General features: G+C 44.7%; 1 protein-coding gene across 1 annotated transcript in view; it reads left to right on the top strand.

The window, feature by feature from the left end:
* The first annotated feature begins 9,950 nt into the window (after nt 1–9,950).
* Nucleotides 9,951–27,592, top strand: part of EGLN3 (egl-9 family hypoxia inducible factor 3) — a 28,009-nt gene continuing 10,367 nt past the window's right edge. The window contains exon 1 of the mRNA XM_077908999.1: nt 9,951–10,641. Within this exon, the coding sequence (XP_077765125.1) occupies nt 10,285–10,641 (357 nt within the window). The 5' untranslated portion in view covers nt 9,951–10,284. The remainder of the gene's footprint in view (nt 10,642–27,592) is intronic.

Here is a 27,592-nt window from a genome sequence, read left to right as displayed (position 1 = left end):
GGGGGATGGTAAGGAGAGAAAAACACCATAATTTTGATATGTTCCAGTCTTAGTGCAGCCTTGCTGATGTGGCCTTCTTAGGGGAAGATTTCTCTGACCAGTAACTTGAGGACGCCCCTCCACTGCATATCACATTCTGCTGTTGTATTTTCCCAGAGCACTTAATCACCAGGTGAAATTATCGTGCTTTACTTATGGGCTTCCTTGTTGACTGTCTGTCTCCTTTTGCATGTAGGCCTCCAAAACCCAGGAATCCTGTCTTTCTTGTTTACCTCTGTAGCCTGCCCCTAGTGCAGTGTGTGGCACAGGGAAAGCATGCAAGAAAATATTTGTTGACTGACTAACTGATTCAATGAATGAATGTCTGGCTGAAGGATGTAAGAGCTAAAAGTATTTGAAGAATGAGATGTGATCCTAAGTGAAATTCTCTGCTTGACCTTCATGTAGCCTTAAAAGAGACTCAGAAGTCAGGCTGGATAACTGAGCTTAAATCAGTTTAGGCAAAACTATATTTGTCAACAGAAGAATTTGGACCAAATCAGATTTGGTTGAATGTTTTGAAACTACATTATGGGAAAGTTGTTTAGCTCCTTATTATCTTCTGTCAGTTTGGTCTACTTTCCAAAATGTTTACTTGTTTTCTTTCTGCTTTTTAGATTTGTATTAACTTTTGGCTTATTCTCTACAGAAAGATAATGTAAACACCCAACAATGAAAAAATTATTGAGAAAATCAGATTTCCTTGAGTTCCACTCATGAATTTAGAAACACACTTAAATATGCAGCACGCTCATTCAGTGGATCGCAAACATCTGATCTGTGTCAGATAGCATGGTGAACATGTCCCTGCCTTCAGACTTCTGGGAGAAATAGAGGTAAAACACACCAAAAAAAAAAAAGAAAAGTCAAGTTTTGATAGGCACTATTAAAGGAAATACACAAGGAACCGAGATGGGCAAAGCCCACATCTGTTAAGGGTGATAAAGAAGGCCTTTTTGAAGAAATAAAATATAGGAAATGATAAGAAGAAGCTACCTTATGTAGGGTAGGGAAGAATGTATCCCAAGGGGAAGATACCACATATGCAGTATCACGAGGTAGGAAAGAGCTTCACTTGTTTCAAGAACTGAAAGAAAAGTGTGACTGGATCACAGTAAGTGGAGAAGACAAGGCACAATGATGACTTAGTCACTGGGGCTTTGTAGGCCATGGTCATGAATTTGGACTTTTAAAGGCAGGGGTTTCACAAAGGGGAATGACGCCATCTTGCTTATGTCTAAGGAAGATTTCTCTAGCTTCTATGTAGAGAATGGATGGTTGTAGGGCAAAGTGTAAAAGAAGGAAGACATGAGAGAAGGCTGTAGAGACATGATGGTGGTCTGGACTGGTTATGGCAATGGAGACAGGGAGCAGAGGAGAGTTGGAGTTACAGATTGGCAGTAAAGGAGTTGTCGGTGAATCTGATGCAGGAACTGAGAGTACACAGTCATATCGATCCATGTCCAATTGGGAAAACAGAAATCTTTCTAGGTATTTCAAACAGAAGGAATTCAACTTGAGCAGTCAGTTACAAATGCTGGATTAGAGGAACAAAAAAGGGAAGGTGTGGTAACCTGGAGGTAAGCATCTGCAGGAAGTCAGGACCAGTCCTAATGCTGGAGGGGAAAAGGGAGGTGGTGATGGTGTGTGACTCTGGGAAGCTGCTGATGCTGTTGGAACTGGCCACTGCCCCAACCACGGATGCTGTTGCTGGAACTGCTGAAGGCTACCGGAGCCCTTAGCTGCTGGTCACTGCCACAGCCACTGCCAGAAGCTTTTAACAAAGGGGAGGGTGTCTCTCCATCATTTCATCCAGTTTCCCACCAATGCTTCCCACTGGCAGCGTCTCACTTGGCCAGCTGGCAAGGGAGTCTGGGAAATGCAATTCACAGGATTCCAGCCACCTCCAACAGAGCACTGCACAGAATGACAGGATTGGTACTTGGCACTGACAAGCCAATGACCAGCACATGGAAGAATTAGAATGTAGGAAAAACAATCCCATATCCTTTATACAGATATATTTCTTTGTTTTTACAAAACCGATATGTGCCCATTAGAGAAAAATTAGAAACTGCAGACAAACAATAGGACATAAAAAAACTTTCATATTCCCACTTATAAATAATTATTAATAACATCTTGGTCTCAGTCTCTCTCTTCTTTTCTCTCTCCAAAAGGGATTCTTACTCTACATTCAGTTTTGTAACCTACGGTACTAAATTTATGCAATAGACATTTGTTGGACATTTACTTTGTTCCAACTAGCTCCCAGTGTTGAATATTTATGTTTTACTAACATTTTCTTATTATAAATATAAAAAAAGGATCATTGCCTGAAAACAAATTTGCAATTTAAGAAAACAGTTCATGAAGCATACAATTGTAACCTCCAATTTGACTATTGTGAGATTATTTGCTTAGGTAGATAGATAAAACTAATTATTTTTACAGAAGGTAAGATGTCAGGTCTTTCCTCATCCTGTTCATTTCCTCTGTCGGGGAGAAGAAAACACAATTTCAGAGCTGGAAACGTGCAGTCTGGAAAGGGAGAGGTGCTTAGCCACAGACTATACCAGAACTGTACTGCTGCCCCATCTGTCTAGTCTTCGTGAGTCAGATTTTTGACAAGAAAGCAGGTCCTTTGGAGTGTACAGAAGGGGTGACACCGAGCCAGGGTGTCTTTAAGAGTAGAAGCTATTTGTTATGGCGACAGGACGACCATTTCTCTGGGGTCACCTGTTAGAATGTTTCTCAGCACTAGTAGCTGAAAACCGTGACTTGAATTGGTTTTTAAAATGAGGAAATGCGTTATCTCACATTCTCACATAACTAGAAGTCCAGAGGTAGGACAGATTCCCAGAACAGTAAGATAAGCCACTCAGTGATGTCACCAAGGTCCCAAGTTCTTTCAAAACTGTGTTCTGCCTTCCTCCGTGTTGGATTCATCCTGACACTGGCTCCCTTCATGGTGACTAGATGGCTGCCAGGGGCCACAGAGCTGCATGTTGCTTTTCTCAACATTCAGCATAAAGAAAAATAGAGAGACCTCTCCCTCCACTAGAAATTCTTTTCAGTTTAAGCAGACCAGGGGTTCTCAATACTGCTACACATTAAAATCATGAGTGCTTTATTAATTATTTATTTATTGCTATTTCATTTTAATTGATTTTTAAATTAATTTATTGCTTATTAATTTGTGATGGTCATGATGATGTATTATTTATTTACTTGCTATTTTGACCTTTAAACTGCTGGATAACTAGGCCTTATCGCTGGAAATACTAATTTATTAGTCTGGGGTGGGCCCTGGCTGGAGGTAGTTTTTAGGAACTCCCAAGTGAGTCTAATATACAGCCAGGAAGGAGAACCACTGGATTTGGCTGGTTAAGGTCACCTGTTCACCCACTGGCCTAATGGTTACCAGGGTAATGTCAGGAACCGATTGGCTTAGAAAAGTGGATCTCAAAGTGTGACCCCGACCTGCAGAAGCAGTTACTGGGAACCTGTCAGAGATACAAATTATTGGACCCCATCCAGAGCTACTGAATCAAAAATTCTGGGGGTGGGCCCGGTAATCTGTGCTTTAGCAAGATTGACAGGTGATTCTGATGGATGCTAAAGTTTGAGACTTAGACCAATTGGTCTCCTTCTCTGGAGCTAGGCAGGAGGTAAATATGTGAACAAAATCGAGGTCTGTTAGAACAGTGAGCCCCAGGTCGCTGGAGTCTTTGGCGCCTCCTCCTTTCATAGTCAGGCTGGAAGAGGGAGGAGGGAGGAGGGATTAGTGACATGAATCCTAGAGACCCCTGGTTGTACAGTGTCTCTCAATGGTGCCACCAAGGCTCAGCCACCACAATGGGTTGTTAGGATGGGAAGAAGACATGTTCTGTAGGTATCCGTTCCTTCTTATCCTGGGGAATTACTGGAAGTTTCTGCAGGAGCCCAAGGGATGAAAAGACTGTCTTGGTCTACACTTTCCTGAAAAGACTGTGAACTCATTTCAACCACCGTACAGAATAAATACTGTCCTCAACAAAATGGGAAAATCACTTAGGAAGATTGGGTTTGATAAAAATACAAGATGTTTGTTTCTTTCCTCCCTGTCATGCATTCGTTATTCATTCTTACCCACCCTTTAAATATCACAGTGTAGTCCACAAGATCCCGGAAAAGAAAAAGGCCATTCAGTAAAAACACAGGAAATCTGAATACAATAAGGACTTTTGTTAAAAATAAAGTATCGATATTGGTTCATAAATTGTGACAATATGCTATATCTGTATTAAATCAGATATAGAGGAAACTGGGCATGGGGCATATTGGAACCCTGTATAAATCTCCACAACTTTCCTGTAAATCTAAAACTACTCTAAAATAAAAAGATCTTTAAAAATATAATACATTAAGATGTGAAATTCTGACGAATGAAAACACTTTTGGAAAAGGATCTATGAAATTAAGCATAAAAATTCTTTAAAATACTCCATATTAATATAAACCTGATCCTGCTGTATTTTTAAGATCAGTATCATGTTTTTAGCAAGAGCAAATACTTTTAAAATATTTTCAGCTTTCGCAGGAGTTGAATTGGAAAATATTAATGAAGATTCCTGATATTTCACACCCCAGAATCTGCACATGGCCTGAATTATCAAAGAGCAAATGAGAGAGGTTTAAGCTTGTCCATATGTTAGAACAATTAAGAACCCATATAGAGCGCCTGGGTGGCTCAGTTGGTTAACGCTCCATCTTGATTTCAGCTCAGGTCATGATCTCAGGGTTGTGAGATTAAGCCTGTGTCTGGCTCTGTGCTGGGTGTGGAGCCTGCTTAAGATTCTCCCTCAGCTTCTATCCCCCTCTATTAAAAAAAAAAGAAAGAAAGAAAGAAAGAAAAAGAAAGAAAGAAAGAAAGAAAGAAAGAAAGAAAGAAAGAAAGAAAGAAAGAAGAAAGAAAGAAAGAAGAAAGAAAAAAAGAGTCCATATAGAAAGTCACTTTCTTTGCCATCCCCCTAGACCTGGAAAGGAGTAGGATGGGATGACTCATAGGGAATGGCACATAATCATATGCATCTTTCTCTAAACCCAATTCGTTGCAGTGAGCTGTAGCATAAATTCCCTTCAGGAACTCTCCTCTTGTTTCACCAGCTCTATTTAAATTAAATGCACTTCCTGTATCCTGAGGGGTAAACCATGCAACCCAGTAGACTGAGGTGTGGTTTATTACGAAGGACTACTTGACTACTGTTAACAGACTGTATATCACTGGATTTATGTGGGATTCCTGGAAACACTGGGCCATAATTGGTGTAATGGAGCAACGAGCAAATCCTAATTTGTAGTTTGGACGTTTGGAAGATTACTCTTATTATACTTGACTAATTTATGCACCAAATATCAGTACGGGAACCAATCATTAAAATTGTCATTGCAGGTGAGAGTGTTATAATTAAGAGTTATAATGAAAAAGAGTATTTAAGGGAAAAATATTGCTATGCCAAGCAAATGGTTCAAAATGATTTTTTCCCCTAATATTACCACATTGGAATCTCTCTGATTTTGTCCAGTGTTGTTATACTCTGTTACTGTGTGACTGGGACAAGTTCCTTAGCTTACATCTCCTTTTCATCATCTTCACAGTGTGGAATAATAATAATAATAGTACCTTGGTGGTGTCATCAGAATTAATGGAAGTAGGGTTTGTTAATACTTTAGCACAGTGCCTGGAATGTGGTAAATGTTACACATAAGATAGCCCTTGGCCACATTAAAATTATTCAATGTAGTGATTGACCTCAATGTGGCATGGCAAAAACACAGGAGATGAGTATTCGGGTAGCAGCTAGGAGAGGGGGAACCTCAGGCACAGCCTAACGCTGAGAAGGCAGAAGAAATGTAGACAGTGTTCATCAGAAATAAAAAAGGAGGGCACCTGGGTGGCTTAGTCAGTTAAGTGTCTGACACTTGATCAGGACATGATCTCAGGGTTGTGAGATCAAGTGTCTAAGATTCTCTCTCTTCCTCTGCCCCTGCCTCTGCTTCTCTCTCCTTCTCTTAAAAAAAGAAAGAAAGAGAGAGAGAAAGAAAGAAAAAGAAAAGAAACAAAAAGAGATATAAAAGGACTCTTCCACTTTCCCCTATTATTGGTGGGAATGTAAAATGTGCAGCTACTGTGGATCATAATTTGGTGGTTCCTCAGAAAGTTAAACACAGGATTACTGTATGACCTAGCAAATCCGCTCCTGGATATATATCCCCAAAGAATAGAAAGCAGGTACTCAAATACTTGCATATGGATACTTGTAACAGCATTACTCAAAATAACCCAAAGCTGGATACAACCCAAACGTCTGCTGGCTTATGAATGGATAAACACAAGTGGTATATCCATACAATGGAGTATTATTCAGCCGGAAAAAGGAAATAATACTGATACATGGTGCAACATGGATGAACGTGGAAAACATGCCAAGTGAAAGAAGTCAGTCACAAAAGATCACATATCTTATGCTTCTACTTATGGGGACTATCCAGATTGAAAGCAGATGGGTGGTTGTCAGGGGCTGGGGGGAGGTGGGAATTGGGAAATAACTGTTTAGTGGGTACAGGGCTTTCGTTTGGAGTGGGAAAAAGGTTTTGGCACCGGAGAAAGGTGGTAGTTGTACTCATATGAAAGTACAAAATGCCAATGAATTGTTCACTCTAAATGAGCTAATTTTATGTTTTGTCAGTTTTACCTCATTTAAAAATGAGCAGGGTGAGAGTGAATGTTCTCTTTGTTCTAGTTGAGAAGACAAAGGCATTCCAGGCTTCCTCTCCCACTTACCAGAGACTCCTTACTTCAGAGCTGATGTCCAACCCCTCTGGGCCTTGGTTTTCTCATCTGTAGGGAAAGGAAGTTGGACAAAGTGGCCACTAGGATCCCTTTCAGTTCACACTCTAAGGCAAAGAAATTCAACATTCTTCTTTCTTCCTGACTCAACCACATGCTTGAAAATGACTGCATCTGTCCTGCAGATGTACACTAGAAGACGATATTATTGTAATTAAATGACATGGAAATTAATTTGTTTTGATTATTAATATGAAGAATATTTTAATATTATTATAATGCCACCAATTAATGGACAAATAACAAAAACAAATGTACTTTAACACTCGGCTTGGGGTTTGCCACTCTGAGGTTCAGCCTCCGAGCTTGCACACTAGGCTCCAGCCTGTCCGTGCCCCTCTGTGTAACCGCACGCTGTGCTTTCTGCCAGCCACAGCGTCTCAGGCTCCTTTGCCAAGTGCATGGTTGGCAGCTCCAAGTGGATCGGGGTGGGGAGTGGGGGGAGTGGGGGGGTGGGGTGGAGGGGGGGCCCTTGACTGATTAATCAGTGCCTTTGCTGAGCAGGAAGGGTGGCAAGGGATTGAGTACCCTCCTAAACTGCCCATGTCTTGCAACCAAATAATCTAGAACGGTTTAAGGCTGTCAGTCACTAGAACTTGTTTACAGACTATTGCTCTAGTTACTAGACCAGTAGCAACTCTCCTCTAAAACTATTGAAACATTACTTGCCTAGTAAGCCTAATTTGCCCAGTCCTGGGATTTAAAGTCCTGGGTCAATATGTTCATTCTGGGAGATGGACACACAATTTTCTGTATTTTGCTGACTGCCACTTTCCCCACCTGCTACTGCAGATTTCCAGCCCTCTATAAATTCCCTCCGAATTATTCCTACGAGTGGCAGGTGTATCTACAGAGAATTTTCAGTTAGAAAAATTTCAGCCAGCTACTGAGGATTATCTGTCATTTCCTCCTTTTTTCATTCGGGGATATCTATTTCTAAGGTTTACAACAGACCCCAAAGCTGCAAATACTGCAAGTCATGGCCTAGCAAGTCTGCTATTCAGGCCATTTCAGACCACATCTCTCCTGGTTACCCCACTATCTGTAATGTCCCCAAGGGGAGATCACTGAATGGGCCAGAGCAGTTCCTGGCTATGTGGGGGGACAAGCAGAAGTGGCATAAGGGCTTTCTCCCCTTTTGGTATGGCATCTCCATTTCCCTCCTTGCCATAAACGAAGTCAGTCCTTCAGCTTTCGCTTTAGGTCTCCTGCTCCCCATGGCTGGATGGGGAGACAAAGTCAAGAGACAAATAACCCTGCAGAATGCCTAACTGCTTCCTTCACTGGCCTCTGCAGTTTTGTTCTGGACCAGGCTGGTCTGCCAGACTCTCTTCCAGCGCTTCTCTTTGGGGAGGTTCCTCAGATCCTCAAGCAAATAGACCCTTCTGGTAGCCTCTCAGAGAAGTCCAGACATGTCCAAAACCATCACGGAGATAACCATAGCTCAGGTTTGCACATCAGCTTCGAAGTAACTATTTATTAGGCACATATTAGGTGCCAGGGGCTGGGGGCGGGGGGGCGGTGTCCCAGGATGATGGGCTCCTGTCATCACAAAGCTGCTGTAGAAATTCGGACAAGAGCTCCTTGAGGCTGGCCAAGTCTTTACTCCAGTTGGTGCAGCTCCTCTTGAAAAGTCATGCTAACAGTGCCAGCTAATCACCATCCTGGCAGAGAACCTCCTCTCAGTAAAACAGAAGTTTCACCACAGGTTTCTTACTGACTGCTCCCTCTTGAACATCCCCCAGGTTCTTTCTCCACCAAGGGTCCCTGAGTGCTTCTTTCCATCATGTAGCAGCAGCGCCTTTCCTATTCTACTCTTTATTCTTGGCTTGGATTTCATTCGTCTCTTCCTTTCATATCTCTCCCTTAGCATGCAGAGCGGAGAGGGCTTTTGGAAGGAGAATAAAAGTGAAAAAGCTGTGGAGGGTTGTGTACAAAATACATGATACCTGTAAAACTTGTTCATTCCTTTGTTCAACTGAAATGAAGAACCTGAACGCAATGTAATGTAAAATTTAAAATATGGAAATGACTTTGCATGCAATTTAGGAATCTTTTCCCCCTGATTCTAATCTCTGGTGTTTGGTAGGAAAGGGAATGAAAAACCCATAAAGCAATCAGCTTACCTTTGAATAACTAAAAAAGTCTTTTAGGTGGTGTCCATCCCTCCTGAGTAAAGTGTAGTTTCTTGGAGAAAAGGTGAGATTGGAGACTAGAATTTAGTGTGTCTTTTGGGGGGTATACTTATATGGCTGTTACATGAGCATGTGATTAATTCTGAAGGCAGAGGTTCAGAACATCCTATTTTAATAAGAAGCTTGAAAGAGAAGTGGATGAAAACATGCAGCGAAGCAAAATACAGCATTTTCAGGGTTCAATCAGATAATATCCAGCATTTCTTCATTGTACACATCTCCTCCTCCTCTCTCCCTTCCCCCCTCCCCCCCCCCCAGGGAGAGGACACAGGGCTTTGGGGGGTGGGGGTGGGGACACGAGGGTTAGGGGAATGTTTAATTTTCGTTTAAACTGGATTTATCCCACTCTCTGAGTGGCTTGAGTCTCCTGACCTGGGTCAAACAGCAGATGAAAGAGGAATAAGGCAAGGCACCAGGTAAAGCTAGACCTGGATCACTGTTCAACACACGTATCTGTTTCTGAGTTTGTTATTCTGTTCAAGAGGTGACCAGCCCAGACCGTGGCAGTAAACTGTGCTAATTTCCTTTACATTTTCAGAGTTGGGATCCTTCAAGTTTGTTATGGGCTTTTATGCAAAACATATGCAAATCGGTAGCATTCTAAAAATTCCGTATGTTTTCCAGTCCTTTAGTCACAAACAACCGAGGCTGGCGCCGGGCAGCGGTAGTCGGGGAGTGGGCGCCGGGCCGGGGGCGGGGCGGGGGCCGGGGGCGGGGCCGGGGGGCGGGGCGGAGCCGCGGCCTGGGGCGGGGCGGGGCCGGGGCGGGGCCGGGGGCGGGGCCGGGGGCGGGGCCCGTGACGCGCCGAGTCGGCCGGCTCGGGGGCTGGACCTCCGCCTCTCCCCGCCTGGGGCCGCCGCGGCACCAGTGGCGGCTCCGCATCTCCAAAAGGGGCCCGCCGACTCCTCGCTGGGCCAGTCCGGCGCTAGGTCGTGGATCCCCGCGCAGCTCCCACCGGTCTCGGAAGGGGAAGGGATCCCGCCTCCCAGAGTTTCGAACAACTTTCCCCTCTCCCTGGCGCGGCGGTGGCTCGGGGACCGTGGCCGCCGCAGGTAGCTGAACCCCGGGCCGCGCTCCCCGCGCCTCGGCTGCGCGCGCGCAGGTCGCTCCGGGTCTCGGTGCACGCTGGGGATCCCCGAGCTTGGCTCTGAGGGCGAGATGCCCCTGGGACACATCATGAGGCTGGATCTGGAGAAAATCGCCCTGGAGTACATCGTGCCCTGTCTGCACGAGGTCGGCTTCTGCTACCTGGACAACTTCCTCGGCGAGGTGGTGGGCGACTGCGTCCTGGAGCGCGTCAAGCAGCTGCACTGCAACGGGGCCCTGCGGGACGGCCAGTTGGCGGGGCCGCGCGCCGGCGTCTCTAAGCGGCACCTGCGGGGCGACCAGATCACGTGGATCGGGGGCAACGAGGAGGGCTGCGAGGCCATCAGCTTCCTCCTGTCGCTCATCGACAGGCTCGTCCTGTACTGCGGGAGCCGGCTGGGCAAATACTACGTCAAGGAAAGGTCCAAGGTAGGACGCGCGGGCTCCCCGCCGCCGCCGCCGCCGCCGCCGTAGCGCCCGGGGACTGGGGACCTTCGGAGCCCGTGTCTGTTGCCTTCGCTGGGCTGCGAGTGAACTTTAGCTTTTAACCGACGAGCAAGAAGTCAGTCCGGGTCCCCCTCCCCCACCCCGCCTCCCAGCGAAAATCCGTGCTGAGGGACTCAGGTGTATGATTACCATGACCTTCTGTTAACTGAAACAGTGGGTCTCGTGGGTGGTACACACCGGGCAAGCTGCGGTTTTCTGGGCTGGTTTTAATCCGTGGAGGTTCCCAAAGGTCCAGATGAGGGACAGGTTATTGGAAACATTGCGTATGATGGGAGACACGTGCGAAGTCATGATATTAGATGTGTCCACTTTAAAAGTCCCCGAATACTGTACCTCATCTGTGTTCAGAGGGTATTCCTCTTAAAGAATTCTGGAGACAGTTGTGATGTTTTTCAGGGTGACATTTGGTGTGTGGAGTTTGGCAGATGTGACAAAGTTTGACCTGAGAGAGAGTAAAGCTGGTCTGCACTTTTGAGTGCTGCCCTTGGCTTGGTGCTGCCCTTGGCTTGTTGCACACTACTAGACGGGCTCCCTGGCTGAGCAAAATCTGTCCTGCTGCTGAGCCCTACGCCACCACCTTCCCTTTCCGAACTATCCATTGGTGGAGAAATCTACCCAAAACAACCAGTTAAGTGATGGGGAGAGTGTAGTCAGGTACCTCTGGAAAGAAACCCTGTTTGTGTTCACCACAGCCAGAAGTGACTCCCTGGGTGGTAATTTATCTTGGAAACGTTTCCAGGTAGATTGGCAGAAATATGGGAGCCGTGGTACCACGATGTTGGTCTGTGCATGTTACTTTGGGATAGTCCAGCTACTCAGCCTTTTCTACAAATGCTAACCCGGCCATTCTCCAGTGGCAGTTCCGAGTGATTTGCACTTTTATTGCAGACTGGTCAAGGTGCACCCAGAGCCGTAGAAAACTTTAGCACAGGAGGAGGCAGGGCATGCTAGCATGAGAAGAAAGGTGCACCAATCTTTAACAATATCTATACCATTTCTCAGTTTAGATCGACCCTTTGATAAAACATACCTTTATTGTCTCATTTGTCTCATAGACCGAGGGGATACTTTTAGTAAAGGGCAAGTGAAAGACTGAAAATGGGTAGAAAGGACCCATTGGAGTGGGGGAACAGAGTAGAGGAGAAACACACGACTATATGCCTTTCAAAGCCAGGAGGACATGAATAGAATGTCTGAAAGCACTTGTTAATCAGACGCAAATAAAGTAAATCTTGGGAGAAAATGCTGCTTTCTAAGTTTTATTTTGATTTGGGGAAAACTCAGCTGCCTGGACTCTGTACAAGATTGACATGGAAGTGTTTTACTCTTTTATCATTTTAGTGATTAGAAAGCCATTTGTCTTGGTTAGTTTTGTTTTTGCACTGAATGACCTTGCCTCCTGGGGCTGGAATGGGGGGCGGGGGGGGGGGAGGGCTAGCCTCAGTGTTACAGAAGTGCTTGTTGCCTCAGTCTGGAAGAGCAGATGGCTTCTTATCAGTTTTGCAAGTTTCATTGCAACTCAGGTGCTAAGAATTTTACCCCCAACGTTCTAGGAATGTAATTTGCTCAGAGGGAGGTCAGGATTAATTGGTAGAAAGTCGTCACTAACAAATTTGAAAGTTAAGTATTTGTATTTAGCTTTGACTAGAAATTGACTCCACAGACTGGAGGAGAAACACTGTATGTCTGGGTAAGGAAAAAGATCTCTAGATAAGATTCTTCAGTTATAGATTATCTTCTGGGTAGAACAAATAGCTTCTCAATTAACCCTTTCAGAAGGTGACTGAATTGAAAGGAGAAAAGTCATCTCTTGTCCATACCTAAATTTCTGGCTTTTCTTGAGCTGTTTTGGCACAAAGCTTTTCATTCCTGTCCTTTAGAAAAATCACCTCTAGGTTGGGCTATTCCGTGGCCAACTGGAACCAGCTGTAAACCAGACTTGAGCCAACAATTATTAAGAGTTGAAGATAAAAAGTTTGATTTGTTTGTATAAAGAATTCTCCCTCGCTTTGTGGCCTTGGGTCTTAATAAAGCATGGTAGAAATGCAGTGCATTTCTGTGTGATTTATATTAGTTTCACGTTAATTTAACTTTCTTCTTCTCTTCCCTCATCTGAGTGCCTTACCCTATCCTCTTCCCAGAGTAGTGATATAAACCCAGTTTCCTGCTGCATTCACTGAGCAGGCTTTCAGTAGAAACTAAATTTTTAAAAGGCACAATTTGTGCATTTATTTCCAAAGTTTATTTGCAACGTCTTAGCATGGAAAATTTCAAACACGTATATAATGTACAGAGGTGAGTGGAATGAATTATGCTCCTATGACCCATTTTCAACAATCACCAATTTACACGTTTGGTTTAGACCAGCTGTTTTTTTAGGTATTTCTTAGGGTTATGGGTGTCAACCCGTTCATCCTAATTAAATACTTTTCCTTCTTGGACTTTTAAAGGTCACTGAATAATGCAAGAATGTCCTTTATCTCAAATGAAGCAAAAGCAAAGGCATTGCCACTTGATGGGATGAGCACTGGGTGTTATACTATATATTGGCACATCGAACTTAAATAAAAACAAGTTTTGTTTTTTGTTTTTTTTTTCTTTTAAAAAGCAAAGGCATTGGGAATAAAATAGAAATCTCTATGTCGGACCTAAAGTTGAAATTGTGGAAGAGTGTGGGAAGAAATATTAAAGGCTTCCCCCTTCCTGCCAAAAAAGTTGTCACCAGTTAGAATTTATCTGCCTGCCATTTGTTGGCTAAAACTCCAAGGGTGCTGGGGACCCTCTGGGGAAGTGGTTTCCTAAAATGTACAGCAGCATGGCGCCCCCTAACTTCCAGCATGGTCATCGCTTTCAGGCTATCAAGAGATTTCTTATCTATTATACTCCCTTTCGGAGAATTTAGACCATATCCAAGATAAATATTGGTCATAATTTGCTCCTTTTGCTTTGGCTGCCTACATCTTGGAAATGGCTCTTTTCCAGAGAACGTGTAATTTATGGAACTAAATGTTCTCTTGCTTGAAGCATCTCACTGTAGGCTCACTATTTAGTAACTTTAAGAATAATAACTTTTTATTGAGCAGTCTGCCCCCTCTGGCACTGTGCTAAGCACTTTATAAACACTAGATAGTTTATAAACACTATCTCTCTGACTTAGTCTTCAGAACTACAATCTTCAGCAAATTGAGTGATGAAATCATTTCCCCAAGGTCAGAGTGAGTGGTATGCAGCAGTTTCCTAGGTGTTAGGGGCTTAGGCTCAGGAACTCTGTGGCCTTAGGTAAGTCCCTTACTTTTCATCAAGTGTAAAACAAGGGGTAATAATACCTTAAAGCTTTTGGGGGGAAGGAGCATTAAATAAGATAACATACATAAAATTCTTAGTGCAATTCTGTGCACCCGAGAATGTTACAAGGCTCTAGGTGGACGATTAGAATTCTAACCCAGATCTGACTCCAGAGTTTGTGTTCTTGACTATTCTACTTTTCGTCCTTTGATTTGCTCAGTGGTGTTCACTCTGTGTGGGGTACTGGGCAGGGGCTGGGGATACAGAGGTAAACAGGCACAACCCCTGCCTCAGAGAGCTTCCATTCCCTTCTGCTTTCAAATTGTAAGATCCTGTAGTTCACACTGATTAATTCTCGAGCTTAAAACAGCAAAAAGACAAAACCCAAACATTGAGGAAGAAAGGGAGCGACTATGTTAATGTTCTCCTACTGTTACTTCCAGGAAAAGTATTTGCCAACAAAACTGGTTGTTAGGATCCCTGACTGGAGAAGTTCCGGACTGTGGGGTCACAGGAGTTGTGTTGTGAACAGAGACATCAGTCCTCCTGAAGCAGTACAGACAAAAGATGACAGGGATAAGTTATGAATAAAAGAAAATGTGTTGCAAGGTGGTGGGCTTGTTCCCCTGCTGCTGAGCAGTAACAGTTGTGGCCCACCCTCCTCATGTGATATCAGGAATATCTTTTACTCAAGGGAGCTGATCATGGTTACAAGCTACTTTAAGCAAAAATGGCATCTTCAAAGATCAGGGTATGTCTCAGGACGCAAGTGCAGGAAATGCGATCAGGGTTCACAGAAGACTGGGGCCATGAACTAGGAACCAGAAAGTCCTAAGGACAGCTGGTGTGGTAATTGTTTTCTCCAGAGTTTTATGGCCCTCATCTTTGCTTCTCTTCTTGTTCTCTTCATTTCTGCTCCACAGTCTACTCACCATCTAGCTTTGGCTGCCTCTCCATGCATATGGCTCAAGAGGGCTGCCCCACGATGGCCACCTCAGCCTCAGTTGAGGTCAACAGAGACTTGACTGACATTCTAGAATCCCTTCATTCCGTCTTCATTCTGTGGAGTAAGTCTGATGGCTTCTTCACCTTGCCCCAGGGGACCTGTCAACCTGGGCTGAGGGTGGGAGTGGGGCATGTAGAATCCTATGAAACAACAGCTGCCAGAGCCCACGGAGGGTCCAGGCCTTAGAGCACGGTGTTGGAGGCCTAGACATCATGCATGGTGGCTCTGTAATTAAGATCTTAAAAGTCTGTGAATAAGGTATTTTAGGCGGAAGATTCGCTGAGTTTGAAGCACCGGAATATCTTGTGAGGATGTGAGGAATTTCTATAAAAGGTTTTGAGTTTAAAAATAACTTAGCTCCTGGAGGAAGGATATTAATTCAAGGAAATAATTTATAGGGTACGGCCTTAGTGACAGGGAAGCAGGTTTCCCCATTGGGTGAAATTTCATAATGTTCTTGGTTGATTTTGTAGAATGACACTTAGGAGCAAAGAAAGAGCAGTAGGGAGAGGTGTGTTTATGTTTACCTTGCAATTTCTTTTGTTCAGTTTTGGGCCCCTTGCCATTCTACCACACTTTATCTGCTTGCTGTAAAGTGGCAAATCAGTGATTATCGGTTTAATTTATTCACAAATCATTAAATGCCTTGCACTGCAGTGGACATGGACAGCAAAAGGAGGTGGAAAGCGATTATGAAACTACCTAAAGAACACTGAAAATAGGGTGGAGTGAGATAGTTGTCACCAACTTTGCTTTCTCTTTTTCTGTTTTTTTTTTTTTTGTTTTAAGATTTTATTTATTTATTCATGAGAGACAGCATGGAGAGGCAGAGACATAGGCGGAGGGAGAAGCGGGCTCCCTGCGAGGAACCCCATGCGGGTCGGGACTCATCCCAGGACCCTGGGATCACGACCTGAGCCAAAGGTAGACGCTCAACCCAGGTGCCCCTCTTTTTTTGGTTAAACGGTCCATTCGTGGACTGATTTGTCATTTTTGTTTCTCTTCTTTGGGCTTTCGACAATTTTTCTGTTTACTTAAAATAAGATGTGACCAAAATATACTTAAAATAAGTGACCAAAAATACACAGATCTTTAATGATACAGGTTTTTAGAGCTAGAGACGTATGAGAAATCACACCTATCCAGTCCATCAGTCACGCAGCAGGTAAGGTGTTTTTATATTTGGAGAGATGAGGTCTTCCGCAAGCCCTGGGGAAGGGATCAGGGTGTGTCTTGGGCCTGAGCAAAGGGGCTCTAGACAGGGGCTCTCCTGGCTCGGCTTGCTTTGTGAGTGAGTGGACTAGAAGGCAGGGTCGTTAGGTTAATTCAGCCACATCAGCATGTGATCTGGGAATTTTAAATACACCTGTGACTTAAAATTGATGAACACCTTCAGGTGGAATTATGTGCCTTTGACCTTTGGGTGTCCTGAATTATTTCGCTTTCTGACCTTACTCAGCTCAAGCAGAATTTGTAAATTCCTTCCTGTATCCTGACTCTGGCTAGACAAATTTCAAATGTGTAAATAACAAGCCGCCTTGCAAGTTACAGCTCCATTCTGAAAACACCCCATGTATGGAAGATTTCTCTGCCGAAGCTTAAAGGTGGGGTGGAGTTTAACTCGTAATGAGCAGAGCACATCGGAGAAGCATCTCTGAGCACCCCAGCATCATCATGCACTTGAGGATAAAACTTGCAGGACCTTGCCTGCTGGCCAGGTTTGCTCACTTTGGCAAGGACTCTGCCTCTGACACACCTTTGTGGCCTTGGGTACATTAAGTGACATTGTGACCCAAGTCTATTGAGCACCAAGGAGCAGCTTGCAGGTTAGCGCTATGGAGAAGGTTATTAGTTCTTTGTTAATTATTACAGGAACAGATTTGGTAATTCCTTGGTAGTATCCCTTTGTAGTTGGTAACTAATATTGCTCTAAGAAACGGGTGTCGTATTTTTCTAGTGTTTGTCAAATGCTGACGTTCTGACAGTAATGATAGTTCAGATGCATTCTGCTGGGCAACTGCCAGGGGTGCCCAGCGGGTAGTGGAATCCAGAGGCCCTGGAATTGTAAATGCGACAGACAAATCATTTTATGATGCCAGACTAAGGAATTCGGTTTGGCGGATTGCCAGGAGCCGTTGATTTGGCTCCGATTCAGAGCCGTGTGTCTCTTTGCCAAGCGAGATTAGTTAGCTTGGTTCATTATACATAGAATTTATACCCTGTTTCCCTCGATTATTTCAATCTTAAACCAATATGGCACTTACTTTAATTTTGTGTCTTCTTTTGACCATGATTTGTGGGTTACATTTCTGTTCCTGTTTCGGTTTGCTGGTCCTGACTGAGGGTTATAAGTTTCACCCCCTCCCCCAACTTGGTCCCAGCCTTACAGACGTGGGTTCATAAGCCTGTAATGCAGGCTTTCGGGTCTTGTACCGGATTCATCCAGCAGTACCTCCTTACTGAGGGTCCCTCATGTTCTGTGCCCTGTTAATACCTCCTTATTAGGCCAAACCAGCTTTTTTTTTACTTTAGGAGATGCAGTGATCAATGTTTCTCACGTTCTGGAATAAATGTGCCTATTGCACACGAAGTATTATTTTTCCTTCCAAAAATGAGGCCAAAATGCTATTACCGTATTTTTAAAAGCCCTAAGATACAAAGGATCAAAGACTGTGATCATAGTCTTGTTTTCTTTTTTTTCACTGGGAAGAAAACAAAATGAAAAACTCCATTCCAGGTGTCCGTGACATCTATTTCTGGTTCTGCTGGGGGAATGTGAAGTCGTTTTGAAGCATTGAGGATAATACTCTTTTGAGCTTTGCTTGCAAGTGGTAAGGACATACTGTTTTAAACAGTCTGAACATCTTTGGGTGCTCGCTCTGTGTTGTCCGGACACAACATGTAGAACCAAGTTTCTGCCTGTTTTTTTTTTTGACGATTTTTTTTACTCATGAGAGACATACAGAGAGGTGGAGACACAGGCAGAGGGAGAAGCAGGCTCCATGCAGGGAGCCCGATGTGGGACTCGATCCTGGGACTCCGGAATCATGCCCTGGGCCAAAAGGCAGGCGCTAAACTGCTGAGCCACCCAGGCGTCCCGAGATTTTGTTTATTAAGGAGTCTCTACACTCAAGGTGGGGCTCAGACCCAAAACCCCAAGATCAAGAGTCCCATGCTCTACCGACTGAGCCAGCCAGACGCCCCTACACAAAACCTTTTTAAAACACAAAATAGCGAATACTCGGGCCAGAGCATGCAGTATTATTGGTCCAAATTTGGCCTATTTTGTACTGTTTTGGATTTTTGTTTTTGTTTTGTTTTACATTCACCATGGAGCCTCAAGTTTTGTCTTTTTTTTTCCTTCTTTCCTTTAACTAAATTTTGTCTTGCTTTCATAGTGGGAATCCCTGAGGAGGGAATTATTTTAAAGAGACTTATTTTAACCATAAATCCCCTGCCTTTGTTTCTTGTTCTCCCTGTCATCCATTTTAATGTGATTCTCCCAGAATGTAAGTAGGCTAAAACCCAACAAGAATCCTGTCGTCTCCATGCTTTCAACAGACCCAACTGTGCTCTAACACCATTGTCTACTGTACGTGCTGCGAACGCACTTCTTACCAGGTCATTTAAGGCCCTCCCCGTCTGACCCCCCTTGACCCCATCTGACCCTTCTACACTCACTCTCCTGCTGACTGACTTCCTTCCCTCCCACTCCCTGAAATGCTAGAAGCTAATTTGCCAGACACACTGAGCTCTGGGCTATTTGTCTCCTACTCTTCAGCATCCATCTTTGTGCCTTCTCCATGAGGCCTTGCCTTCTGCTCCCTGGAGAATAAGTGCCTGTATTTACCTCCTTCCTTTCCCTGCCCTCCGTTTACTTACGAATTCTTGAAGGCAGAGACTGTTAAGCAGATACTTTCAGGGCCTGGAGCAGGTCTCTCCCAATTCACAGGTGCCTGATTTAATTTCATCTTCAAACAGAACTTTGATTTCAAAGGATGGCAGGGTGACAGAAAAGCTATAAATATTTTGTTAGGTGAAAAAAAAAAAAGAGCTTTTGCAGTATGGCCCCTAATTTGATATCAAAGTGTTTCTATATTTTATTATGTTAAACATGCTATGAAGGAGCATCCGAGAGACAAGACTTTGGCTTTCTAAAGGTTTCTTTTCTCGGTTCTGAAATTTTATTCTCGGTCCCAGAAAGTCCCCAGGTCACACCTGGATCCTGGCAGCTCATACAAACGGGCCTGCTGCAGAGAGCCCCCAAAAAACCCAGGGCCATGAACTTAGAACCCTGGCCTCTGATCCTGGCTCCCTGGCCAGTGGTGTCTCAGGACCTCAATCTCCACTTCTTCTTCATGAATGAGATGGATTCTTATTTTTATATTTTAGTTTAATTTAGTTGGTACTCACTACTAGGCCCAAGGTTGGGCATTTTACATTTCATGCCATCTCGTTTTCCAAGCCTTGCTTTCCTCATCTAGAACATGGATACGATCCTATTTATCGACCTCCAGGGTTAGAGGGAATTAAATGAAAATTGAGACTGAATTTCCATCTGAGAGGGCAAATCCGGGCTCTCAGTGCTTCTTATTTGATTCCCGAAGAGCCTCCTACCAGCAGTCACACTCCACCGCTGACATGACCGTAATCCTCAGCAGTGCTGCAGGAGTTACAATTGGAATGTTTCCTGCCAGCTTTAGGCAGCCCCCCGCCAAGCCTGTGCCAGAAACTGCCTGAGGGGTTCCTCTCCCCTCCTGCTGTGCCCACCACCTCCTCCATCTACCCACCACCCTCCCCTAATTAGCCAGTGCACTTGACTCATCACTCCGTACCTTTTATCATCTAGGGTGAGGCACGGCACAAAACCCCTTGATTTTGCCACAGGATAGACCATGGTTCTCAGTGTGGTTGTCAGACCAGCTGTATCAGCATTGTCTGGAAACTTGATGTAAATGTAAGTTCTTGGGCCTCTCCCCAAACCTAGTGAATCAGACACGCAGGAGTCCTGCAGGTGATTCTCACACATGCTCAAGTCTGAGAAACACTGAGTGAAATTAGTACGAGGAGGCTGAACACCGAGTGGGTGTCAGATCTTCCTACACTTTGTTAGTATGAAAATCAGAGTTTAATCGTTCGATCCGATCTGAGTTTATTCATTGCTAAAACGAAAACACACAAGGGTGTGCAGTTTATTTGGAAGATGGTTGAGAAAAACCCACCACCTGTAAACATGTTAAGACATTTTTTTCCTGAGGCGCCTGGGTGGCTCAGTCGATTAAGCATCTGCTTTAGACTCAGGTCATGATCCCAGGGTCCTGGGATCGAGCCCTCCCTGGGGCTCCCTACTCAGCGGGGAGCCTGCTGCTCGCTCCCTCTTCCCTCTTCCTACCACTCCCCTACTTATGCTTGTGCTCTGCTGGATAAAGAAATAAAATCTTTTTAAAAACTGCATGTTTTCCTATTATATTGTGTCAGTAAACTTAAATTTGCTAAGAGCTCGAATTGGAGCGAAATTTGGAACTGATTTCCTTCCGTTGACGTTCAGTGCGGGGGGGGGGGGGGGGGGTGAGGAAGAGTCTTTGTTAATGTCTGCAGGATATTGCCTCCCTCCGTGTGTCCAACAGTCTTGCAGAAAGTGTGAGCTGAAGGCACCAGGAGAAAGGGGAAAGGATCCTCCGGATTTGGGAAGCACTCAGTGCGGTGGTTCCATGCTGACTATTAAGCGCTCCCTGTGAGGACCGTAGGGAAGCCCTGGCCTCTGGGGAGCCTCTGGCCTCTGGGGTCGGATGGCTACCCCCTGGGACACCGGAGAAGGCCGAGATGAGCAGCTCTCCGGGGGTGCGGAGGAGAGTGACCGCAGATCCAGCTTGACGGGAATCAGCGATAAGACCTGGTGGAGGTCAGAGAGTAGCTGCTGCTTGGCCTTTTCTTACTTCTTCGGCCTGGAGGCCTTTGCTTCCTAGTTAAAGGTTTGGGTCTGTATCTGGTAAGTCGTAAGAGTCATTGGAGAGTCATCCTTGTCGCTCTACCTTGGAGTTAAAGCGGTCACTCTGGACATTAGAGCACCTGTTTTCACTTAACAGATGCTTCCTGATATTTCAGAAGCAGTGTTCAGTGGTGGAAAGACCACGCTTAGTTCTATAATGTTCCATGAGTTTTGGTTTCTGCTTGTATATATCATGGAAAGAACATGGGACAGTTAAATTAATGATCCCTGTCCCCTCAGTTCAGAGCCAGGCACTCCTTTCTGGTCCCCTCGCAGTTCCCCAAAATAGTCAATACTCTGCTCTCAGAGGAGCATTTTACTTTCTACCCCTTCAAGTTATCCCTTTGGATCTCGCCCCTCCTCTAGGGCCTAGGGGGTCTGTACCCAGCATATTCTAATTACCATGATCTTAGAAAGTTCTGTATTCAGTGAATTCCAGTTAACACGGTAGTGCTGGAGTTGTCTCCTAAACAAGCTTTGTGCGTGAGCAAGGAAAATTTATCTCATCCCTGGGATTCCTTTGAGTTGACCAGGTGCCGCTCCTGTTACGAAAACACTTGTATTTCCTTTATGATTTTTTTCTTAATTGGTCGTTTATCTTCTGACTTTGAAACAAGTCCAAAAACCTTGGCTGGTGTTGACCTGAGCTGACAAGGAAAGGTCCAGAGACGCTGACTTCCTCCTATAGAACCTGAGCAGAGCAGCCTGGGGATGACTTGGGCTAATTGTTGAGCAATTGCATGCAGAGCAGATTAGGGGCTCTGCTGGGGCTGCAGAGAGTTTAGGGCGGGAGTGAGTTTGTCTTGCAGCGGGAGGAACTGAAGCCAAGACCAAGTGGACAGCTGGTACTCTGCGCCAGGATTCAAAGTCACTTTGCTTTGCTCTGTGCTTTTGTTAACCCCTCCCCCCCTACTTTGGAGTTTTCCTTCACAGACTCAATACCAAGCACGCTTCTCTTTCACATTTTTTTTTTTTTTTGCACTTTGCAATTTCCTTGATTATGGAAGGGTGAGAGGGATTCAGATACTTCAAGTACAAATGAAGATCTCTGTTCCCCCGAAAAGGAGTGACTTGGTTAATGCCAGACATTAGGTGAGCGTGACTTGATGAGGACAGCCCCACACTCCGTAGCCAGACTCACTGGGTTCAGAAAGCAAGGGACCTAACCTCCTCATGCCTCGGTTTCCCCATGTGTCAAATGGATATAATGATGGCTCCTGCCTTATGAGGTTATGAATATTGAATGAGGGAATATTCATGAAGCATATAGGATGGTGTCAGGCAGGTAGTAACCATTATACAAATGTTTGTTCAGTTAATAAACGTCTACTGAATGTCACGAATGCTAATTCCAGCTAATTTGCTGTGTGTCATTTCTTTCATTGAGCAGATACATTTTTCCAGGTACCAAAAGGCACATGTAAATAGGAGATCTGGCTTCCTAGAAAATTCTCCGACTTTATTTTATCCGGCATAGTTGCAGTGTCCCCTAATTAATACTCTGAAAATTCATTGGGAATGGTAGGTAAAGCGCTTGCCTGGTTTTTCTTAGCTTAAGGATATTGTTTCAAGACGTTTTTCCTGATGTGTTTTGACCGGTAATTTTTTTTTTTTAATTTCCCATTTATAAAATCTTGTCTTACCAACTACATGTGAGTTATCATGGATTCCCTTATTTTAGAATTCATGGCAGATGAGAAGTTAAGGACGGCCACACTTAATTCTGTGACAATCCTGCAAACCACAAACATTCCTGTTTTCTGTTATTCCCAGAGCCTTTGGAGGGCTGCAGGTAAAGTTTTGTTTTTCTGAGAAGTCTGCTTCACACATCAGAAGTTAAGTGTTGGGAACCCTGGGTGGCGCAGCGGTTGAGCGCCTGCCTTTGGCCCAGGGCGCGATCCTGGAGACCCGGGATCAAATCCCACGTCGGGCTCCCGGTGCATGGAGCCTGCTTCTCCCTCTGCCTATGTCTCTGCCTCTCTCTCTCTCTCTCTGTGACTATCATAAATAAATGAATAAATAAATAAAAAGAAAAGAAGAAGTTAAGTGTTGTGAGTCCCTACCCCCTGTTGCCTTACTCATGAATTTGCTTTTCTATGCAAAGAAGATAACTAACAGGGTGGGGCAGGGGGTGTAATGACTTCTGCTGAGAACCCGTGAGCAGCGTGACTCCAGGCTGCTGGCTGCAGGACATTAAACGGGAGGGCGTGTGCAAAGTGCCACCTGGCTGCACAGGTCCTCAGGACACGGCTGCTCTTAGCGTGTGGAGCAAGGCGTCGGGAGGGATCCAGTTGGACGCCCCTCTTAATGTCCTTCACCCTGAGTCTGGCTGACTTTTGCGGATCTCCTAAGTGCAGGGAAGCCCTTCTTCAGAACACTTCTCGGTGACTCGGGCGGTGGGGGGGGAGGGCTGTCCTGTGCCGGTTCCCTCCGCAGTCTGCCCTGCGGTGCGCTCGGGTGTGGGCTGGCTGCCACCCTCACGCAGCGCACGTAGCCCTGTCACTCAGCCGTCACCCTGCTGGCCCGGAGCCAGGCCTCGGGGGAAGGGCCGCCTCTCCAAACCCAAACAGCCTGTATTGATATGTCGGTGCTCCTCCGCCTGTTTACTGTGCCTAATTGCAAAGCTCTGGCTGAGCCCTCTCCGAGGAGAGGAATTAACCACAATTCAGAAAGGAATGACAATAGTTTCTTAAATTCTTGGCCTCAGCAGAGTTTCAATGGCTTCTCCCGGGAGAATGATTCACTCAAGTTCATGCACGAAATGCAGGATTCCCTGGAGTAGGATCTAGATCTGGTACAGAGTTTACAGGCCTGTGACTCTTACGGAGACGTGTGTGTGCGCGCGTGCGCGTGTTTCTGGGGTGGGGGCGGGAGCCTAACTCTTGAATGTAAGAACCCCAAGGGGCGCTGGCATCTGGTAAAACTGCCCTCCCTGAGCTAGGAGAATTAAATCGAAGGTTCTAGAGTCTGGGTAGTTGTTGATCGTTTGGATGATCCCAAAGCGAGGACCAAACTCATAGTAGAGCAGCAGATCGAGGGTGCGGATGGAAGTCTACCTGGGGACAGGTTTTCAAGTGAAGCTGGTAAATTCCTGCCTTTACAGGCACGATGCTCTCACCTGACCTGAAAAGGGGTGAACTCACGTCACCAGAGCCACTGAGAGTTGGTTATGCCTCTTTACTTTTCATTTTCAGAATTACCTAAGCTCTTGCATTTCAACGAAATTCATGCAAGGCGGGTGGGGGGGGAGGGGGGTGGTTGATGATTATTGCTCTAAACCGAAGGTGAGGTTTTGTGTAGCAACGTTCTGGGTTCAGGAGGAGGCTTCTAAAACAAATTTTTTTTATTATTATTTTTTAAGAAAGCCCCATGTACAGTGTGGAGCCCAAGACAGGGCTTGAACTCAGGACCCTGAGATCAAGGACTGAGCCACCGAGGCACCTCAGAAAGAGGCGTTTTTAGTGTGGATTTAGAACAAGGGAGGAAGACAGAAGTGGTTCTCCGTGTAGAAATCAAATAGCAGAAAACATTTTAATGAATAACGTGAGGTTTGTTAAAAGGATTACTTACCTTACAGTTAGTTGTATTTGACTGGTGTTCTGACTCCTGTGAATTGTCTGGTCAGATACTGAAACTTTAGGAAGGGGAACATGCTCGTTGGCCAAGGCTCACGTTCCCCACCAAGAGCATATTTCCTATTTTTTTCCTTATTTTGCTACATCAATCTTTAACTAGAAGCAGAAAAAGGAAGGAAATAGCTAGGTTTGCTCTTAACCAACAAGATAGATAACAAGCAAGATGCCAAGATAACTAGTGACAGTTTGCAGAGTTTCCTACTTTTTTTCGAAAGTACCTACATTTAACTGAATAATTCCTTTACGCCGATCTAGATGAAGTTAGAATGAATGTAAAAGGTTCTAAAGCCCTTTTCTTGTTCATGAGCAGTTCATCATCACCTTGAGAGCTTGCTTTTTGTTGTTGTTTTTGTTCAACTTCAGATAAAGGATGGGACTGGCAGCAGTGGTGAACTTTGCAGGGTGACGTTTTCTGGAAATCCGTGGAGAAAGCTCTGCATAGTTGCCTTTATCTTGTAAAGATGTCTTACCGAGTATTGGACAGTAGGAATTTAAGTGACGGTCGTGGGTCCCACAAGGTATCCTTGAAGATTATGTACCCCTGAACCAGGAAGAACCAACATGGGGGAAAAGGCTAAAGCAGTCATCTCAGTTTGCCTTCCTTGTCCTCTGGATTTAAGTTCCTTGCCCTTGCAAAGGGTTTTTATAGTTCTTTCCTCTGGGTCCCTGTCAGAGCCAAATGGAAAATCATGGAAAGTGAAATCTTGGCTTAATTTATATTTTATCTTTACTTTTTTTTTTTTTTTCAAAGAACAAAACTTGGAAAGATCCTGCTTCTTCCAGTCTTTCTATCTAGCCTTTCTCATGGTTTACCTGCACAGAGCAGCTTGAGTACTTGGTTTTTAATTTTTGTTTTTCTTTTTAAAGAGGAGATCTTCAATTTTAGAGCTAGTGCCTTTGTTGCAGTGGCTAACAACCACCCCACCCCTCACATTACCAAACTGGGTCCCTTCCTTAGTGGGTGCTTCTGTGAATATGGAACATAAAGTATGCAGCCAGGGGGCTGCCCTGCTCACTCTCCCCATTAAATGTATGTGTGAAAATATGTGCTGAACTCAGAGCACCCAGAAAAATGACCCTGGGAGTATATAGCCTTCAGCTCCTCGAACCCACAGCCAGCTAGAAAAATCGGCAAGTTTATTGCCTTGGCGGTTGTCATCCAACTATCAGTTGGACCCATTTCTAGCCAGAAAATTTAACCCATTACGTTTTCTACTATGATGAGCCACCTGGCTATTTTTCCAAGCTGAAGAATATACGTAGTCTCATGTATTACTTCTCAAGTCTTTACACATCAAGTTCTCCGTGTGGTTAACTGTTTCATGGTGGAGAGGGGAAGGACCCTGTCCAGAGCTAGCACAGGGGAAGGACTGGAGGAGGCATGTGGAATGTGGATGGCGCTGAGGGATGGGGGCTCTGCCTGGGGACAGGATGCATCTGAGCCAGGGGAAAAGAGATGGAGCGCCCACCTGAGCTCTGGAGCTGTCACAGAGCTGCTTGACTTGGGAGACCACAGGCAGTGACCTCAGAGTACAGCCTGAGGTATCTTTTGTGACCATGATTAAAAACTTGGGATAAAAGCTATTCAAGAGAGTTTACGTGCAACTCTGGTTCAGTTGCCTGTATTTCTCCTAAAATCTGAAGATTTGGGACATTGGGCCTTCATGGCAAAGGACGGCAGATTCCCTGGTTGTAGACAGCAGAGCACACACGCCAGAGTTCAGGCACATATATTTCTGATTGGCTTCAATCATTTATGTTACTCGGAAGTGCCAAAAGCTATTTGAGTTTGCCAGGCCTGGATTTGAAGCTACTGAGCACTTAAGTAGAATATCAGATCCCTGATGGGAGACATTCAGAAGCCCTGGGTGAGGGGAAGACAGCTGTGCACATCAGGAACTTTAAACAACCCTGAGAAGCAGCGTTTAGTGTATGCCAGGCCTTGGCTAAAGCATTTTACATGGATTAACTCCTTCAACCTTCATAAACCCATTTTACAAACGAGAAAACTGAAGCAACCAAGAGGTTAAGTACAGGTTATCCTGTACTTAGGTTGCATTTTATTTAAAATATGCTGCACCCAAGACCATTCATAATTCAAAATAAATCCTTACAAAGACTGGTATTTCTGCCCAGCAGTTAAAAGGGTCTAGCATTTGGCATTGGACCAAAATACTGGTTTTAAAGGTCACTCTACCAGGTAGCTTTGAAGTCATGCTATTCTTGACAAATTTTTAAAAACGGATTCACATCTATTGCAGATTTTACAAGGAAAATGAGTTGATTAATATTTTAATTTGTTAAGTTAAAATTTACGTCAAAGGCCACTTTACAGCTTGTTTAAGATCAAGTCATACTAGTGAATCTGACTCCAAAGTCATGAGCAATGTGAAATACATTTCTATAAAAGTCTAGGCCATTGATTGTTAGGGAAGTGGTGAGTCTCACTGGAGGCTGAACAGGGCACATGCACCCTCTTCCGACCTGTGGGTCTAAAATGATCATCGTGGCTGAGTGGACAGTGGGGGTTGCTGATGGCACTTTTTGGAAATGGTTTATATGTGTGACCAAGCTAGGGCTGGTGTCAGTCAAGAGCATTCTGTGTAGGCATTGGAATGGAAATCTTTGACTTTTCATTTTTCAACCTTATGTTTGGGATTGATGAGATACACTTTTTTTATGAAGGCAGCTCAGTGATATCTCCAGCAGAACCACTGTTTTCATTTCTACCTGTGGCATTCAGGGAACAGGTTTTGCTACCTGGATTTGGCTATTAAAATTCTATGTATCCGGGATGCCTGGGTGGCTCAGTGGTTGAGTGTCTGCCTGTGGCTCAGGATGTAGTCCCAGAGTCTGGGGATCGAGTCCTGCATGGCGCTCCCCACAGGGAGCCTGCTTCTCCCTTTCCCTGTGTCTCTGCCTCTCTCTGTGTGTCTCTCATGAATAAATAAAGCCTTA

Source organism: Canis aureus, chromosome 9, assembly GCF_053574225.1.
Source record: "Canis aureus isolate CA01 chromosome 9, VMU_Caureus_v.1.0, whole genome shotgun sequence".
NCBI classification, from domain to species: domain Eukaryota; kingdom Metazoa; phylum Chordata; class Mammalia; order Carnivora; family Canidae; genus Canis; species Canis aureus.
Note: the sequence above shows the minus strand (reverse complement) of the source record. Positions and strands in the feature narration are given on the sequence as shown.